Source organism: Apis cerana, linkage group LG13 (assembly GCF_029169275.1).
Source record: "Apis cerana isolate GH-2021 linkage group LG13, AcerK_1.0, whole genome shotgun sequence".
NCBI classification, from domain to species: domain Eukaryota; kingdom Metazoa; phylum Arthropoda; class Insecta; order Hymenoptera; family Apidae; genus Apis; species Apis cerana.
This window is the reverse complement of record NC_083864.1, coordinates 3,036,598-3,055,769: the sequence shown is the minus strand read 5'-3', so window position 1 is coordinate 3,055,769 and position 19,172 is coordinate 3,036,598. Positions and strand designations below refer to the sequence as shown.

General features: G+C 40.6%; 1 protein-coding gene and 1 long non-coding RNA gene across 11 annotated transcripts in view; one reads left to right on the top strand and one right to left on the bottom strand.

Annotated features, from left to right (window-relative positions):
* Positions 1-19,172, top strand: part of LOC108002638 (serine/threonine-protein kinase 17B-like) — a 49,362-nt gene that overhangs the window by 15,809 nt on the left and 14,381 nt on the right. The window contains exons 2-3 of one of the 2 annotated variants that reach the window (XM_062083560.1): positions 8,004-8,078; positions 18,890-19,102. In XM_062083560.1, coding sequence (XP_061939544.1) covers positions 8,004-8,078; positions 18,890-19,102 — 288 coding nt within the window. The remainder of the gene's footprint in view (positions 1-8,003; positions 8,079-18,889; positions 19,103-19,172) is intronic. The other variant, XM_017064420.3, reaches the window with a different exon arrangement.
* On the bottom strand, positions 1,032-18,894 carry LOC108002639 (uncharacterized). Of its 9 annotated transcripts, XR_009832334.1 has the most exons (12): positions 15,179-18,894; positions 14,826-15,081; positions 13,897-14,709; positions 13,547-13,830; positions 13,295-13,475; positions 12,651-13,203; positions 10,575-12,519; positions 10,275-10,469; positions 3,327-10,191; positions 3,031-3,253; positions 2,781-2,919; positions 1,032-2,344 (listed from the first exon to the last, which is right to left on the bottom strand). It is a non-coding gene; the product is annotated as an uncharacterized LOC108002639 (long non-coding RNA). The 9 variants fall into 9 exon arrangements; XR_009832336.1 differs by having other exon boundaries at positions 1,032-1,708; positions 2,039-2,344; positions 12,651-13,830; XR_009832338.1 differs by having other exon boundaries at positions 3,327-8,946; positions 9,084-10,191; positions 12,651-13,830.

Sequence of the window (19,172 nt, the reverse complement as noted above, 5' to 3'; positions counted from 1 at the left end):
GGAACACGGCCAGAAGAGAAAAACCCTCGAATCCTTTCATCCGTTTTCAAAGACTCGTATAATATTCGTGGAAGCTTTATGACGCGCCAAAACTTTTTTTCTGACGGTATCCCCCAGACCGGAAGATGAAAGACCGGCCGCTCGCTTCGCTGGCCGCCTCTTGGAATTCCCAAGTCCCTTCCCAATCTCTGCCCGGCGACGGCGGTAGTAGCCTGTGGACTCCTGCGATCATCGCTCGATCTTGGAGAAGAGAAACACCGGCCCGTGGATAATGCGAGTAACCTTCATCCGACGGACCGTTACTCTGCCCTGCCGGGCCCGCCGGCTACGGTTATCCAGGTCTCTGGGTCCCCGTCGTCGCGACACAGAGGTGAGGACGACATCTCGACGCGAGAGATCCTCCTTCTCCGCACACCTACTCTCGGATCTCGCCGGCAGGTCGCTTCCTCGAGGGGAGAGAGAGGGAGAGAGAGAAAGAGAGATCGCGACGCAAAATTTCATCGCGAATAGGGAAAATCCAAGGTACTTCCGATTCGGTTCGAGGTCAGAATCGGCTCGAGATGCGTGCGAAGGCTTCGATGCCTTCTCGCGTGACCGCCGGTGTTCCGCAAGTAGGCCACGTGCAAAGTAGGCCTCCTCACGAACGAGCCCGAGAACCCATCTCACCTTTTCCATCCTCCGTCTGTCTCGTTTCGACGATCGCACGCGTACGATGGCCGTAAATAAACGTTATATTTCCGAGACCCAGCGAGATACTCGAGCGAATCGATTTTGTCAAGTTAGATCGAGAGTCGAACCTCGACATAACGATCGCGCGTAGATCCGTAAATTTTGCACGTTAACGTTGCAAAATTTAATTCGTTGTTGAATTATATATATATATATATATAAAAGTGTTATCGAGTATTTTTTTGTTAGAGTTTCTCATTTCTGAAAATAAATTTGAACACAGTTAAAGTGAGATGAAAGTAAGATACGTTATAAATGCAGATACGATTAGAGAAATCGGGATGCCAAGGCTGATGTTTGTATAAGATTCTATAATTTTCTTTACTATTGCGATCATACATCTAGTTATTCTTCATATTTTGATACGCAACATTTATACCCGGTGATATATGATGATATATGGGTTACGCAGCTAATGTTCTCAGTCGTGGATATTAGCTATAGATTCTAAATGTCACGAGTAATCGTATCGACTGACGGCCATGGTTCTCGAAGGAGGCCGACTCGGATCGACGACTGCCTTTCTCGGTTTCGTCACGTATATCGTTACCAATCTCGTGTCACGACGCGGGATACGCGAATTCGTGCGTGGGTTCCGCGATACTGGCCGAAACTCGTCGATCGCACCGCCAAGAACTGTCCAATTACCGTGACCGAAGCACACGGTATTAATGAGATCATGTCTGCGGCGAGCAACCAGTTTTGAAAGCTGGTTGATTTATAGTCTCGGTTTCCTTCGAAACGCGATTAGGTATCACCGATACTAACCTGCGAATAACAACCCTTCTACTACAGATCTCGCCTGTTGTTGTGCACGACGCTCGTGAACGACCTTATTTCGATAACTTGCGACACTTTGGGTCGTGACGTTTTTACGAAATACCTAATCGCTCGTAAATCACGCTTTACTTCTTTCGTTCTCAATTGTCGATCGAGATGGTAATTCCTTGTGTTGTTAAATTTAGCATCGGAGAGTTTCCTGAAAATGCAAAATAGCAATATTTGGTATTGATGCGAGCAGGAACATTATCGAGGACATATTGTGACATTGGATATAATGGCTAATCGAAGGAATCGTGGATTTTACGAATTAGTCATTTCTTATTGTTCATCATTCTTATTGTTGTGAACACAGTGATGGGAATATAAATAGGAATAATTTTTAACTTGTATTTACGTAAAAACTAGTAAGAATTTTTACATTTTGGATATATAAATATTGTAATGTATTTATATATAAATTCTGTATTATAAAATGAAAAAACTGAATCATTAAAAAATACATATTGTAATGATATTCTGTACTTACATTATACATTCTATCAGTATAAGTGATGATACATCGATGAAAAAAGAATAAATAAAAATACGTGAAGTATTTAGAGATGCGAATGACCTATAATAATAGCCATTCAATTCGTAAACAAAGCGTATTCGAGTGTGGAACTACTCGAGAATCGAAATCGATCGAAACCTCGCTGTTGATCGTGGATGATGTTGAATTAACAATCAATCGTCAAGGTTTGAGAATTTTAATTATTCGTTGAGCTTTGCGCACATTCTGACTCCTGCGAAAACGTTTCGCATGTCGGGAAAGGGACGTGACTTTCGCTTCCTAGAATCAAACGGATGCAATGTAATACACGCGTACGTTCTGCGTTACATCACGTAGTATTAGAATCGATACCAGTATTGAATCTACACGTTTTAGATACTTGGTATCATTTTTCACCAAGATAATATCAAACCAATATTGTGTCGAATCAAAAACTTAACTCGTGAAGTTAATTTTAAAAGATATTCGTTTGATATTTAAGAAAATTTAAATGTTATAATTAGAATAAAAAATCAAAAGTAAAAGTCAGTCAGTTTCGTAAATATCGAAATATCAAACGAAATTTCCGATTCGATATTGTATTGATTTGATATAGTTTTAAAAAGTATCGTTATAAAAAAATAATATCGAAACGTTAATACCTAACCTCTTACTGAGTAAATACTTTGGTATCGAATCATTTGAACGTTAGAAAATATCGATTCAACCCACTAACCTCACAATGTCCACGTAATATTTCTCGTAACGATGATACTTCTTAGAAAGGCGGAAGCTTGGCTTTTGAATCGAAGTTTCCAAAGATGCGTCATATTCATATACGACGAAGGGAGCATAAATGAAGAAACGAGGGAGAACTGAAAAACGCAGGAGCAGGTTAGTGGCTCGGTTGAGTCATGAACACGACCAGTCGAAACGTCGACGTTTCGCCACGCATCGTGCGTGCAGGTTGTACACAGAGGGCTTACCAAACGATACGTATCTATGCTCGAGCGGCTGAGTCACGTGGGAAGCATGCGTGAAGCTATTCCTCGGCAGGTTCGGTGCTTACCCTTATACCCGCCCTCTTCCTCCTCGCCATTCTCTCTTTTCCTTTCTTCGTTTCCTCCCGCTGTTTCCAAGCGAACAAGCGAACCGAGGAACGAGGCAACGAGTCGCGCCTCGCCTCTACACATCACGTCAATCGAATTACTAGAAATTGATTTCAATGTATCGATCTTGTACGTAATCTATGCTGCGTGCATCAGACGTTGATCGATCTTACCAATTGAGTTGCATTCATTAACGACTCGTGCAAGACCGTGAACACAGTTTCGTCTCGCTGCACAGAGGCTGTGTGAAGTTCCAATCTTATCTGTATCCGTTGTTTAATGCGCAACTGCGTTTCGTTGATAATTATTATCCACTTCATTATTGAAAAATAGCAAGAACAAAATTCGATCGACTCTCACGTTTCTCGCACGTTTCCGCCATATTGGATTAGAATTGCGACTATCGATTATCGATACTTAATCGATATCTTATTCATAGCTTTTGATATATCGCTAGGATATTATTAACGAATAGAAATGAATAATAAATTATTATTTTTTTCTTATTAATTATTATTAAGATACGTAAAAATGCTATTTGTAATAAAAGTTGCAATAAAAATAAATTTTATTGAAAAATTATATTAAGCCATTTCTAATCCACTTGTATTGGTATTTTAATAAATAATTTTAAATATACAAAAAAAGCAATGAAATATCGTTAGTTCGTATATAATTGTTAACAATATCTTTAAAAATAAGGATTCTAATTATTATCATCTGCTATCGACATTTTGACGATATTATCGACATATCGAATTATCGATATTGGAAAAATTCAAAAATTCCAATTACCGTAACTAATTTATTACTTCTGAAATCTGTTTACTATTTAAATTTTTGATCAACAAATCCATTAAACAACTATATATTTATATATACGTTCAATAGTAGTTTAATATTAATTTTATTGATAACGGTATCGATAGCCACAATTCTCAATTTGAACAATGTTAAGAGGATTTGTGCTAAGAAATTGAAGTAACTTTGAGGTCTTCCAAGAAACCATTGCGAAAAACCTGTATTCTCACCATGTCTGCCTTGAAAAGGCGGCACAAACAATCCGTTGGTAGTAGCGGCACTGCGTCTTAGTTTGTCCTAAGTGGACGAATCGCTTCGGGCAATTGGAAGCTATACCTCGGAGCGACCAACTTAAATTACAAGTTGCGCATCGAGATTTCGATGCAACGGTTCAATTGGCGGCATTATGTAAATATTTTACTAGGAGGATGGAATTAGAAGTCTGGACGGATCTCGACGCAATAATGAGAGCATTCCAATTAAGCGTAGGAAAAGAGCAATCTCGAACATGAAATTGCGAATATCCAATAACGTTAATCGCGCAATGAAAAGAAAATTTATCTTGTTACATAGTGCGGGATATAAAACAGAGGAAGTATTTGAGAAACGTGTCGCACATCGTGGTCTCAAGTTGATAGAAATGATTCATTATTCGTTCAATTGTAAATTACCTATCTATCGGTCTTCATACCAACTTCATATGAATAGAGAATCGAGTCGAGTCCGTCGTTTTCCACGAAAAACCATCGACAAAAAACTGTGTCGAGCGATTTCTCAGAATAAGGCGTCGACCAGTCTGGTTCTTTGGAAGTTGGATGGTATTTGTAGAAACGATTTTGTCATTACCACGGTCTCGAACTCTCGAGCACAATGCCGTGAAATGATTTGCACTTGAATACCAGGTCTCATCCGTTTTCAGACCGGATGCAGGTCCCGCCTTGCCCCGGATGCGGTCCCTTCGCCGTATGGACGCTCTCGCATCTCGTTCAACCATTTCGTTTCGTCAAACTTCCATCGAATTTCTGCCATCTTTTTTTTCTTCTTTTTCTACCACTCTTTTTTCCTTCTCGAGAACTCGGCCAATCTTGATCGAAACGAGCGATTGAAAGGATCACGATAAATTGGATTCAGGTTTTCGTTACTTCTGCTCTTTCGGTCGTCGTTTGCTTTCCTCTTAACCGAAACGCGAACGTGAAACGCGCCCACGCGTCTCACATACAAATACGCTACGTATCCTTTCATTTTTCACTCGAGCTATAAATCACGACCACCTCGGCCTCTCGAGTTAATCGTTCATTCGGAAAACTCATTAAGTCCCTCGTGAACGACTTATCTCCGCTAATAATTATGACGTTAATAACCTCGCCACTTTATTGTCCGCCTTCTTTAAGTCGCAACATGTGGCCAATATTTTTATTCAAACGTTCCCGCGAAAACCACGCTTGCTCCGTTGTCGAGCATTTTTTACCCGTGGAAATATTCGAAGTGTGAATTCGTTTTATATTCCAATTGAACAAAATTACGGAAGATATATCATCGAATCGTTGTTCGAAAGGTTGGATATACGAATAAGCAGCTTTCGTTTTTTCATTTACCAACTTTACAGGGGTCGTTGATTTTTTCGCACAACTTTATCCTCGATTCAATCCTCTCTCAATTTTCTCGTCTAGCGAGCGCACGATCGTTTTCGCCGCGAATTCACACGCAAGTGCATCTAATCGCGAAGGAAAGAAACACAGGTCTTCGAAGCCAGAAGAATGATAAATTATAATACTGAAGTAGCGAGTGGAAGAAAACACGAGGAGTATCGGCGAAGCAATTAAAGTCAAGTTAAAGCAATAAATCGAAACGGCGATACGGGGAACGCGCGATGCACGGCAAAATATAGTGGATTCATCAGGAAAGAAGCTATCACGGCTAACGGTTGATAGATGCAGCTTCCAAGAATAGAACGTCCTTAAGGTGGCTACGCTTGACCCATCTGGAATACTACCATTTGCTTTTCATTCTGGTTTCCTCATCGAGAACGTGTGAAAGAATCGCTAGTTCTCACGTCGTCGCAAAAACGAGGGGAGAGAGAGAGAGAGAGAGAAAGAAAAAATGAAAAACGAAAAAACAAAATTGTAACTCGGTTTACTGTTTATCGCAACTATTTCTGTCGAGTTACGCATTATGCATTATGCATACGGCTAATTTTATTTTGACGCGCGTCATAAACACTCGTACCAACTCGGATAGATTATCGTCTCGTTTCACGATAATTCGAATCGAAAGCGGCGAGAAATGACACGATTTCTGGGAACAAATTGCTATCGAATGATCTCGGATAAAGCGAATCCTCTCGTTACTACCACGATGCAAATGTATCCCCATTATGGTCCTAATTGCGCGCGCAACGAACGCTTGTAAAATAATCAAAGATGGCCGCGGTTTTCCTTCGTGATTAAGTTGCGTTTCGACGGCACGGGGCCACGGAACGCGGAATTTTTGCCGATTGTTTTGCGGAACGGCCTCGAATCAGTGGTAATTGATAACCGGTTTCTCGAGCTGGCTCCCTCTCTCGTGTCGAGAGTATCGAGACGACGCGCTCCTCTTTAATGAATTCACCTGATTGGACGCGTATCTTTCATCGCGTAGATGCTCGAAATGTTTGCGAATTACGAGCAAAGAGAAAAACGGGAATCTCATCGATCTCCACGAAGGAGAGGCAGTGTTTGAGGAAGACTACGCGTTACGTGGTAAAGTTAAACGTTACGTGTCTCGAATGCGGCCGCATTCGTGTTTAGAACAATAAAGAAAATGGCAAAGCGCGCGCGATACAAAAACGGCTAGCGGATTCGCAGTTAAGCGTCGTCTAAGATAATTGCGACACGCTTAAGTACTTGTCACAATTTCACGTGGTCGCCGGCTTTCGCTGGCAACGATGAAAACCGGCAACTAACCGAGAGAGAGGGAGGGGGAAGAAGGTAATAATCGTTAGTCTCTCTCTATAAAGCGATGTTACGTCACACGGCCGAGTTTCTACCCGTTTAACGACGATTGCTCCGACTATTCCGCGATCGATATCCCCACTCCACACACCTATTCCCCGCTTCTTTCTCCCGTGCACGGATACGAAATCGAGTTAATTTCACCCGCCGCAGTTATTTCCATTAGAAAATAACAAACACGCCTCGCAGGATTAACTCGCTCGCTCTATCATCGTCCAGTGGCAATTTTCGACCACCACCGAGTTTACAATTGAATCGTTTGCTTTTTTACTACGGTTCATTCCCCTTTCGAGCAATCAAATTGGTCCACGAATAATCGTAAGCTCCATCGATCGATTGGCACATTTTCGTCCTTTTCTTTTTGCGAAGAAACACATCGTTTGCATTTTATTAGCGGCATAAATGGAAGAGAAAAAGAAAAGAAAAGAAAAGGGGAAAGGTATCATCGTGGAAAGAATTGGTGGTCGTTAAAGCGTCCTAGGGGAAGCAACAACACGGTTCTCGCCGCGTTTCTCTCGCATACGGCTACCCGTGGTGGCTGCTATCGCGAATATATATCCGTCGCACGTAAAGAAGAAATAAATTCCCAGCGGGCCGTAAAGAAATCCGTACCGAAGGCGTGCACCATCGGCTTGGTAGCTCGCCAACGAGGTTAGTGGGATTTGAGATTTTCGATAGCTCCTTCCTACACGTATACGGCCGTAACGTGTCGAGAGTCGAGGATAAACCGGCGTTCTCCTCTCGCGTGGACGCGTTCCTCCTCGTGTGCACGGGAATGCTCGATCGTGTGTCTCCTCCTTGGAGACCTCTGCTTCCCGTCGTCGCGTCGAAACCAAGAGAACGAGCCAACGGGCTTCTTCCTCCTTCTTCCTCTCTCAGCTAATTTGCATGTGACTCGCGCGACCGAGTTCGATGCACCAAACCTTCCACAGCCTTCGCGGATGCTTTATCGCTCGAAGGAGAAAACGAGAGGCGTTTGACCGACCGTATTTTTTTCTTTTTTTCGCCTTTTCACAATTTCTCGCCTATCTAACGATAAATTTTTCGTTTGTGTTCCAGGTACGTATCGCCACGGCTTGTTGTACTTACAGAATTTACCGAAGATACCGTAACAGGGTTTCCCATTGTGAGAAGGTAACCTAGAGAGATTAGTCGAGGCTGATAATACGTTATCACTGCGCGGAAGGCGTCGAGAGATTGTTGCACGATTATCTATGCGGCAACCAGTGAAAGGTTACAAATGATTCCCTGTTCTTCCCTGTTCTTTCTTATTTTCTGATGTAATAATGCCAGGAGGTGTTTAATTTGTATTATTAGTCAATTTCTGGCAACGATATCTCGCAAGGACGCTGAGTCGACAGAAAGTCTCTGCGACTCGAGAGTCATTGCGTTTCGAAAACAATTTCTTTCCCGATATTTGCACAACTTTGACTGTTTCGGTTTTTCCACTTTTGAATCGATTACTCACCGCAAACGAGTTTCTCTATCGATTAACGAAAATCCAAGATGGCTACGTAGCATGTAGCATGAGCGAACGAATGGAAATCCGTAACACGTTTCACGGTTAATTGTAATTCATCGACGGTAGGCATCGATAGAAACGATGGATCCTTAACTGCGATCAATACACGAGTATAACCGATAGGCGGTTAGACCGGATGCATCGAGCGTGCAGTGTACCGGTAGTTTTAGTTCCGTTCGGTTCAAAGGCGGCACGGGAAGACGGTATAAATAGTCTACGAGATTACCGCGAAGAGAGTTTGAGGGTATATACGTAGCAGTGGTCAACCGGTTGGTCGATTTTGGCCACTACTCTTTCCCTTCCTCCTCGAATCGACATCGATTTTTGCTCTTTTCGAACCGGGTCAGCAAACTGTGGCGACCGACGAAGGACGTCAAGGGAGTTGGTGTCTCCTCCTTGCCCCAGTGCTTCCTCCTTTTCGTACACGCTTTCGTGCTCGCCAACGAGTGATGGGATAAAATTCCAGGATGTGCATTTACTCTGAAAAGTTAAGGAACAAACTTGATTATTTGCAAATTTCTTCCCATTTTTTTTATCTTATTTAGTCTTTATGCATGCGTATTTGAAAAAAGATTTATTGTTTATTATATTTGATGTATAGGCTGTTATCTTCTTACGTTATTTTTAGTTCCAATATCTCGGAGGATGAAAAATCTTATTTTTGTTTCGTCGGTGAGTGTATACTTGTAAATCAAATGGGGAAGAGTGTTGATAAGTTTCGAATCTTAAAATAAATATCATACAACTCTGCACGTAACGAATACTTTGATATTAAAATCAATCGAATCTTTTATAAGTAATTACGATACAGTATAACAAACAGAATTCCTATTTTATTTTAATTTTTCTACTTTTAACCGGTGAAAAACAATATACGAAATGATGTTTAAACAACAGAAATACGAGAATGTTTTTAAAGAAACTAATTAATTTTAAATAAACGGAAAGTTTAATAACTTTGAGATATTTATAAAAAATTCGAATCCTTGTTCAAACTCGCGTTACGTTCGATCCCATCGCTACTGGGCCAAGCGCCTGCAAGCCCTTCTCCGGCTAGTTTTTTTTACTTCTTCGCAAAATTTGGAAGTCGCCCATCCCTTGGTTCGTTCGTGACGAGCATTCATTCCGACAACGATCAAAGTATCCTCTTATTGGCATTTCGTGGCGTTCCGTGGCTAAATCCGGACCCCCGAAGAAACCAATGCTTCCATACCAACGGATTTTTCGTTCCCTCCTCAGTCTCTCGTAATTTCGTTCGACGTGCCACGCAATTCTTATCTTCCTCCACCCCGTTACACACATTCCTTATATGTGTATATATTCCTTTTTTTCCAAAATCCACCGCGGTGAATCGAACTCGGTCGAATAGTTTACGAATGCACCCGTAGTCTTCATGCACTTCGTTACAATGTTGCTCGATTCGAAAGAGAGGAAACGTCCGCTTTATTTTCGCAAAACATCAAAGAGGGATCCGTGGCTTGGTTTATTTGCGGTCGTCGATGGGAAGTTTTGAAATGAACCGAACTGGTCGGTCGGTCGGTCCGCATCGGCCATATTTCAACGATTGACAGCAGGAAGTTGGCGTGCGGTCGAGACGAACGATCGAGTCGACCGGTCCTCCTTCTCCTCTTCTCCTTTCTATTCCATCTCTTTTTTCTCCTTCTTCTTCTTCTTCTTCTTCTTCTTTTCGCTCGATGAATTCAGCTAACGCGCTCTTTTGTCCTTCTATCGCAATCAGGTTCGATTATATTCGAGTTAATCAAACTGTCTTAAACGATGTTTTTACACGAACATAAAGAAATACTTACTTACACACATTACGAATCATGAGGATTCTCCGTCTTTTCTGTTCCGGCATTTGTGCCCGCTTCTTCACGCTTTTCATTGTTGTTGGTAAACATACCTGGAAATATACCTGTCTGGGTGAAGTCAGCAATAAAACTATCGATCCGCAATTGTGTGGACAGCAATAATTAAGGTTCTTAGTGATGGTCAGTCACAATCTAGAATGGAAGATGTTGAAGCAAAAATTGTAAATTCGTAATTTTATTTGTTAAATTTTTATATATTTTTTATATATTGTTTTATACAGTGATCTTTGAACTTACCCAATAAATCTTTGGGAAAAAGAATCGGCTGTATTCGGTTCAAAGTTTTCAAAGTTTTTTCTCCATTCACAATTCCGCTTTTTTGAACCACGATTTCCTTTTGCGACTGAAATCATACAATTTACTGTAATTTCGTACAAATTATATCAAGTGCTCCTCGTTTACACTTCTTTTTGATTATAAATCACGCATGCCGCGATCATTTCATTTCACGTGATCTTACCTCCAAACTAATCTTTTTCGATCTTTCAAAAAATCATTTACCTTTAGAGCAAGGAACGAAAACAACGAACGATCGGTGTGAAAGTTTCAGCCGCAAAGGTGCAGCGATAGTGACGTAATTAATTTAGCGAAATTTCACGCGATCTCCTCGTCGAAAGAGCCCAAGAGGATCGAGAATCATCGCCGTGGTTAATGTCGCAATCGGCGTAGGGGCAAAAATTTCCTGCGGTGCTCGACCGCAAAAGATTTCGAATGAAACGATTTCGAAGCGGTTTTGCGGGAATGCAGCCGATCTTGCATTACAAATTGTAAAAATGTATCAACATTGGATTATCGAAGATATATTTTTGCCTACGAGACGTCAAATCCTCCACCAGATCTTTCCGAGAAACGTGATTGAGCACGTATTTCCCTCTCCTTCGATCTCTTTCGCTCTTTCAATGCGGCGGTGAGACGCGATATTCCAGTTATTTTTCTCGGTTCATCCTGGACATACGGCCGCAAGCCGTATCAAGTGCGTGTATTGCGTAACGTGCGCGTCCCCCAAGGCACACAATGGCGTTAACGAGCGACAATCGACGAGAATACTGCAAACGTGTCGGCCTGACGCCGCGCAATAACGCGTTTCTGTTTGCCCGCGTTCACGCTCTCGCCGGGATGACTTCTCGCCTCTTCGATGACTCGTCCCTTCCGCCCGTCCCTTCCGGAAAAGACGATGATGCATCCACCGACGCTTGGTCTTTCCAAGTGTCGTTTCTACGAAATCACATCCTGCTCCATCTTGAGATTTACTGCTTCGAGTTAGCCCAGAGCCGCGCCGTTTAATTCTCTCCCCCAGGAAGGGATCCTGGTTAAATTTATCTCATTAGAGGGTACGTATATCATGGAAATCGGAGCGACTCGGTCGTCGTTAATTACACTCTGGCTGGCAATTAAGGAAATTAGCGGACAGGTAGGCAGAGGCCGTACCGTCTCACTGCACTCGAATGCAAATCTCCATTGTGCAACATCGTTGCGTTGCCGATCCGATGAAATTCGTTCCAGTTACGATTCGTTCTACGATCCTTCGTTGCGCAATTCGTTGTTGTGAAATTTCGTTCTCTCATTGGGATATATATGTACGCACACATGTCGCGTGTATATTCTTCGTTCCATGCTCTTGAACGTGTCAGGTGCGAGGTTCGATGAGGGCATCGGACGAAGTTAACGCGCGCAAGGTGCGCGGCCAACCACGATAACCGAGCAACAACGTTGCGTACAATGTCTCCAGCCGCGGATGTCGATGACCCTCGAACGTCGGTATCGGGACGAAGAGGACGATGGTGGAGGGTAGAAGAGGACGGGGGAAGGAGGAGGAGGGAAGGAAAGAGTAGGAAGAAATGGCAGAAGGGGGCAGACGAAGATGGAAGAGTAGGGAAAATAAAAAGGCAAGCTCTCGGGAAGAGGTGGAAGAAGAGGTTCCTCGTAGACCGGACGGTGCGGTGGGTAGGAAGCAGGACGGGGTCGTCGGACCCGAGCGGTGTGTTTAGTAGTTAGGAAGCTAATGGATGCCTTAAAGGACGAGATGGATACACAAGGTTGTGTTGCACGACGTTGCAGACTCTCCGATCCCGGCGTTGGCACCGATTTCCTGGTCCGCCACGCTACACCAACGAGCACTTGATGCTCTGCTCGACTCCTCTACCTCCTCCTCTTGACCCTGGGTCGTTGATCTTGCACCAACCTACCAAAGATACATATATATATATATAAAGTTTTAATGTAACGAGTGTCTACGCTCTGTTAGTTTTTAAGTAGAACACCGGTTTCAAAGTTTGTGGTCGATCCTCGGTCGTGGGAAGCATTCGAAACTACCTGGAGGAGGTGCACAGAGACGAAACGCACCGCAAAGGGGACACGAGAGCTCGATATGCGCATTTGCCTTCTTCTCGAAACCGTAAAAGCTCCAAACAGACACCCTGACGTGCTTCGCACCAATCCACCACGGTGAAAGTGTGTATGAAACTTTCTATGGAGTTGACGGCACTAGCGTCGTTCAGCCTCGGTTAGAACTTCGTTCACCTGCGAGGAAAGGGAACGAGAGTCAATTTCTCGGTAACTGGATAATTTTCGTGAAACCAAAGATTCGGCGGGTCACCGTAGACGGGGAGGAAATCGCCGACGCTGGGCTTTTTTTTAAGCAGACCAACGGGATCGAACCGAGGTCTTAAGTACGCTTTAACTCTCGTGCGGATGCCAAAGGCTCGTCGGTGAAATAATAACATAGCCGCTACTTACGAGAAACAAACATAGTGAAAGTATTCCCTCGTCTTTAAATATTAAACCTTGTGTTCACAAAATCAAGCGCAAACGATTCCACGATGATCCTTATGAATGGCGGTTTGTAGGTATAGGTATTGCAAAATTTCTGAAAAAGAAAAAAAATGAGAAAATCGAATATTTCGAGTTTAAAAATTAGAAATGATAGGTATCGTATGTATAGATGCTATACAATTTACATTTAAAATGATAGATTGATTAGATTGTACTTAAACATTGTGCTTTAGTTAGGTTAAATTATCTCTATCCGTATGAAACAAGTGAAAAAGATATTGTTTTCTGAACAGTGATGCTTGATTTCATCCATTCCTTGCTTTTATAGCATCTCTATATAACATTTTCAATTGCTATTTATCCTTCCTAACAAAAAAAAATATAATTGTTTTCTTGTCTTGATGAATAATTACGATCTATGCTTGGATCTAATCAACCTGCGAAAACTGGTAAAACAATCTGTAAAACCGAACGTTCTTTCTCCGGTTTTCTCATTAACTCGGGATGGCCTCAAGGTTAACGTGGCCTGTGAAACGCGTATCAGTCGCGGAGATCGAAGAGCAGGAAGTGTCCAAGAATTTCTTCAACCGGAGAAGCTCAGCAGTGGAACAGTCCAGTTTCCTGCTCGGTATACCTTGGTGGCGTGTCGAGCTGCAACTTTGACGCTATTCGCGCTTCGTGGAGCTCGTAAATTCGAACCGTTGTTCAACGATGTCGTTGGCTGAGAACAAAGAAACGACGTGACGATTCCCTCGATCGGTCTTCCGCTTTGTAATGTTAGACAAACCTTCAACTTTGACGAATGGATCCCGCTACGTTTTCGCGTCCTGAGAAATTGCTTTCTTCGAGATATTCTGTTCTTTTCGTTTCCTTCTTGGAAGATGGCGGTAGGATCGCGAGCTTCAACGCACGCCTTGCGATTAGACCCTCCACGAAGAAGATTTCTTGCCACTTGGCTGTTCCAGCAAGTCTCTCGTTTATCCTCTAACGACTTTAATTTGGCAAAAAACTCGCACCGCGGCAAGATTTGCCTTCCTCTCTTACGGAAGCTACTGCCTTTCGATTCGAGTCGCGGGAAACCGCGATAAATTGAACAACACTGCGTATACGTAATTGCATAACCATTTCTCACATAGTTAATCTTACGAAGTAATATCAATCATGAGATATAAGTTTTATTATTTGTATATTTATAGTTGAACTTTTCATTTATATATTGAATAACAAACACGTTCACATAATCAGATTGTTCGTATAATAGAAGTTCATATTACATAATTTCTCTATCAGAAATGAATTTTTCGTTCAATTATTAGTTCACGTTCTTGATTTTTTCACATGTTCATTGGCAGCTTTCAAACTTTTTCATTTTATAATTAAAATTTGTTTCATAATTAATCATTTTCTATCAAAGTAATTTTCTATTTCTGTTCGTTGTGTTTTATTTTATTTAGACGTTCCTTATTTGTTTCATTGGTTATTTGTGAATGAACAATTATAAGAAAGTGCAAATTTTTGTGAATATTTTCATTTTTGAAAATTCATATAAAAGAAACGTATCATTTATATATATTTCCTTTTCGAGTAATTTTTTGATTACCTGGTAAAGAGAAAAAAAGTAAAAGACGAATACTTTAAAATTGTAAATGGAGGATACGTTGATCAAAAGAACGTGTATCAATTAAAAAAAAAAAAAAAACGCCGCCTATCTCGTACCTGCTACTTTACATTTCCGCGGAGAAATCCGAAGCGCCAGACTTGGGTCTTGTGATTTCTCATCAAAACCCGTTGATCAGGCTTGGTTTCTACTATCGCCACATAGAAGTCGAACATCTCCTTTCATCGAATGCAGAATCTCTATTTCTTGAAACACGAATTTAGTTTCTCGCGTGTCTCGCTCTCTTTCGCAATTGAGGAATCATGTCAATGAGGAATACACGGTTCAAGGAGTGAATTAATGTAGTCAATTTTCCTGTAACATGGTCAATTTGTTCTATGCTGTGCTGAAATTGTGTTAAGCAAAACTTAAAACTAATACAAATCAAAGAAATGTTAAATATATTACTTACCGGTTGTGAATTAAATAAATATATATAACAAATTAATCAGTTTAATCTGAATTCTTTAAAGAGTTTTAACTGTCAGGTAGAAATGAGTGAAGTAAAATAAAATCTTAATACACATTATCAATATTTGTATCATTATCACTTTCCGAGTCAATATATTGTAGAAGTAAGGTTAGGTAAACGTCTTCGAATTATCAATATTCATTTTTATCATCGTATCGTCCAACAAGTAATTAGAATACTTTGACAAATAATAAAAATACTTACTTTCGTTTCATTTTTGAGGATCAGAAAATTATTATAACTTTGAAAAAATAAGTAAAACTATTATTAGCTGATGGCACAAGTAAATGTGTTTAACAATTTTTCTATTACTGTCTTTAACAGATTTAAGAAAAAGCCAATGAATTTCAACAATCGATAACCGAATGTTAAAACGCCAATTTATAAGTTACTGATATTAATATTGAGTGTACAATCTATTAAATAGGCTAGTGATAAATAATGTGTTCAAAAAAAAAAGTATGATATGTATCATGCTATACGAATTGTCTAAATTTATTAATATAGGATATATTATCACAATTTTTGCACTGTTTTATCATATATTTTCAAAATATCATGTTATAAAAGAGTCAATTATAGTTGAGTTTGTATCTTTTTGTGTCAATTGTAATTTAGTTTGAGCGAATTCATTTAGACGAAAGTTGAATCTCATAATACTTGAAGGTTAGGATTCAATGCTTCCATAATTAATTTCTGACGAGTTGTCGAGCACTTTATATTTTCAAGAAATTTGAATATGAACAGAGACATAGTCAAGACTTCTCATTAGATTTTGATTCAACTTTGTTTTTCTCAGCTAATATATTTCATTCAAATTCGGATTTAAACTGTTTAAAATTCATTGTATTTCATAACCTCGTCATTAATTTCGCTCGAGCGATTCGCACGTTGATTCTGTGAGATATATTCTCACGCGAAAGTTTCGATCTTTCGAAAATAATGTTTCTCTTTTTATAGAAAATGAATTTTGTACTTTCGTTAATTTTGTTACTTCACAAGCACAAGATATTTTGTAAAACAAATATCGTCACAACGAAAATAAAATATCGAATTTGAATGTCGTTTATCAAACTAATAAAGAATACTATTCTATATGTAAAAAAATCTGTAATTTTCTCAACAACTGAATATTTTATTGAATAGAATAACACTAGAATCGACTCTTGTCCTAATAAACTCGCGAGATACCTCGTTCGTGGCATAAGAACGGTATTGCATCGCGAAATATCTCGTCCGTGGTTGCAAAGCGGTTAAAATAGAAACGAGCTCTTCGGTAACGGTTGCACGTAAAATTTTGGCCCCGATTTATATCGCACCACCTGTTAGGTGTTTGCAGCTGCCTCCTCGCTATTACGGGAATAATAAAATTCGTTCACGACGTAGAACAAATACGATAGCTGTTCTCGCAGGTGCTACTTCGACGAGACGAATACTATTATACAATTTCGACTTTTGTTCCTCTTATCACCGTGCATATTTCGTTAGAATTTGTTTCTAATCTTAAATAATTTTGATCGCGTAATTTCTCGTAGCGTCTCATCGTTGCACAATATTTTGAACCATCGAGTCGGAATTAAAACAAAACGAGTTGCTTGCGAGGAGATCGAGCACGAATCAAAGGTAATATCGCGACGAGAATTGCTCAAGACGGCCGATATATTGCGTTTTCCAAGACAAATTAGAGTGGAAGGTAGATGCGATTTGTTGAACGAAGGCGTGCGATCTTTACGAGAATCGTGCATACGTGCGCGGAAAGAAGGGAGCGTGGGAGTTCGACCTGGGCTCGACCAGGGAAATCGAGATCACGTGTATAGCAATGCAGCCACGACGAGTACACACTGCGTTCACTTCCTTCAGTTCTGAACTTGTTTCCTAGCATTTACGTTTATTACGTAAACCTGCCTTTGTCCGCATTTCTCCCGCTGACCCGATCGAAAACTTCGCTTCCTCATCGAGGAAAACTCGCAAACTAACCTCTCGCGATGCAACAAAAGTCGCAATTTTGTCCCGCCTGATGGCGCAACTGTAAATAAATTCGATACAATAAAAACAGTGATTGCGACGCGGTAATTATAGCAAGGCGATTCTCGCTCGAAAATTAGAACTCTTGGATAAACGAAACTTCAAATAACCACCAATTATCACGATCTCCCGTTGCTCGAGAACGATTGCCTTTCCCCTTTGAAGAGCGCCATCTCGTTAAAACCTTCGTCAAAGCAGTTTCCTTTCCATAGATTCGCCGCGCTATACTTTCATTCGCCCTGTCATTCATCGTGAAACGAATAGTTAATATCAAAGAGGATCGAGCATGGTTCTGTTTTCCCCTTTGTTCGGTGTATACTCGAAGGAACGTCAGATAGATCTGTAATTAGAACGTAGATAACGCAACTCCATTCGGTACAATCTGACCACGATCGTTGGCAATTCTATCGGTATTTGCCAACCTACATACCTAGACCGTGGTTCTCACTTGTCGGAGAAACTTGTGGTGAGACTTATCGCAGGACACGAATAAGCCGTTCCGCGACGTCGATCTCGCGACCAGTTTATCGAGTGAAAAGCATCGATGTTGATACTTGGAACGCTGCGAAGATAACCCGGCTAGGCTGGAAAAATTCTGAAATGGAACGCACGCGAACAGTGTAAGGATTTTATCGGCCAAGGTATCACAGATTTTTGTCCATGGTATGTGTTCCCTACGTAATCTGGCCGATCCAGGTTAATACCACTGATAATTGCATCGATGATCTCATGCTATTCGGTGTCGTAAAATTTTTCCCACTGCAAAATCAACCTAGCCGTTAATAGTTTTATGCTCGTTGATAATTAAATCGACGTGTAACATACTTTCCGCTCGGAAGTATTCACGCGAAATAACCACGATGATTGCCTGAACAAAAATAGATATATTTAATTATAGATATTATTTTACAGAGAAATTAAGCTTAATTCGATTCTGATTTGATTTGAACAAAAGTTTATGTGTATGTAAAGAATAATAGATTATATATTTTTCAATTTAAAATTCAATTTGTTTTATTTCATGCCATTATAGAATTATATTCAAAAAGCAAAAAATGCGTTGATTTAAAATAATATTCGGTTAAAAATGATTTTTTACTATACTCTCTAACAATGATATTCATTTGATCGATTCTTTCGCTTCATCGATCCTTTGTACGAGCAAGTTCTTCCAGAACTCGTGACACACGTTCCCAAACACGGGTCGTTCGCGCAATGGAAAAACGGCCCTGTTATAAAAAGAAACAAGGCTCGTGCGATTAACGGCGATGCTTTCACCGTTGTTCTTAAGACTTAGAGATCGAAAGAGCTAAGGATCGAAAGAGTGGCTTGGCAAGAGCGTTGGCCGCGCAACTTCGCTTTCTAGAGGTTGATCATCGGGTTACAGCAAGTAATTTCAAAACGGATCATCGAAATATATCATTAAACAATTTAGATGAATTTTTTGATCGACATTTTATTGAATCGGTAGTAATTAAAGGCCTCAAATATACTCGCATATTACTCATTTACTATAATAATGAAATATTTAAAAAATTTTTTAATCGTCGATATATCGTTCCATATGCATTTTCACAATTTTTCCCAGACTTTTTCTAATTTAAAAATTCATTTATTTATTTGCAGGGGTAAATACGCGACAGTGAAGAGATGTCGAGAGAGATCCAGTGGAAGACAATGGGCCGCAAAATTTCTACGGAAGAGGAGACGAGCGCAGGAATTAAGAGCGGAAGCGCTTCACGAAGTCGCGGTGCTGGATGCTGCGGCGAATTGTTCCCGTCTGGTATCCTTACACCAAGTCTTCGAAACGAACACGGAGATGGTCCTGGTTTTGGAATTGTAAGTCATATTCTTCGCAAAAATATAATAATCTTCAAGTCGAATTTCTAGAAAACTTATCGTTATCGTA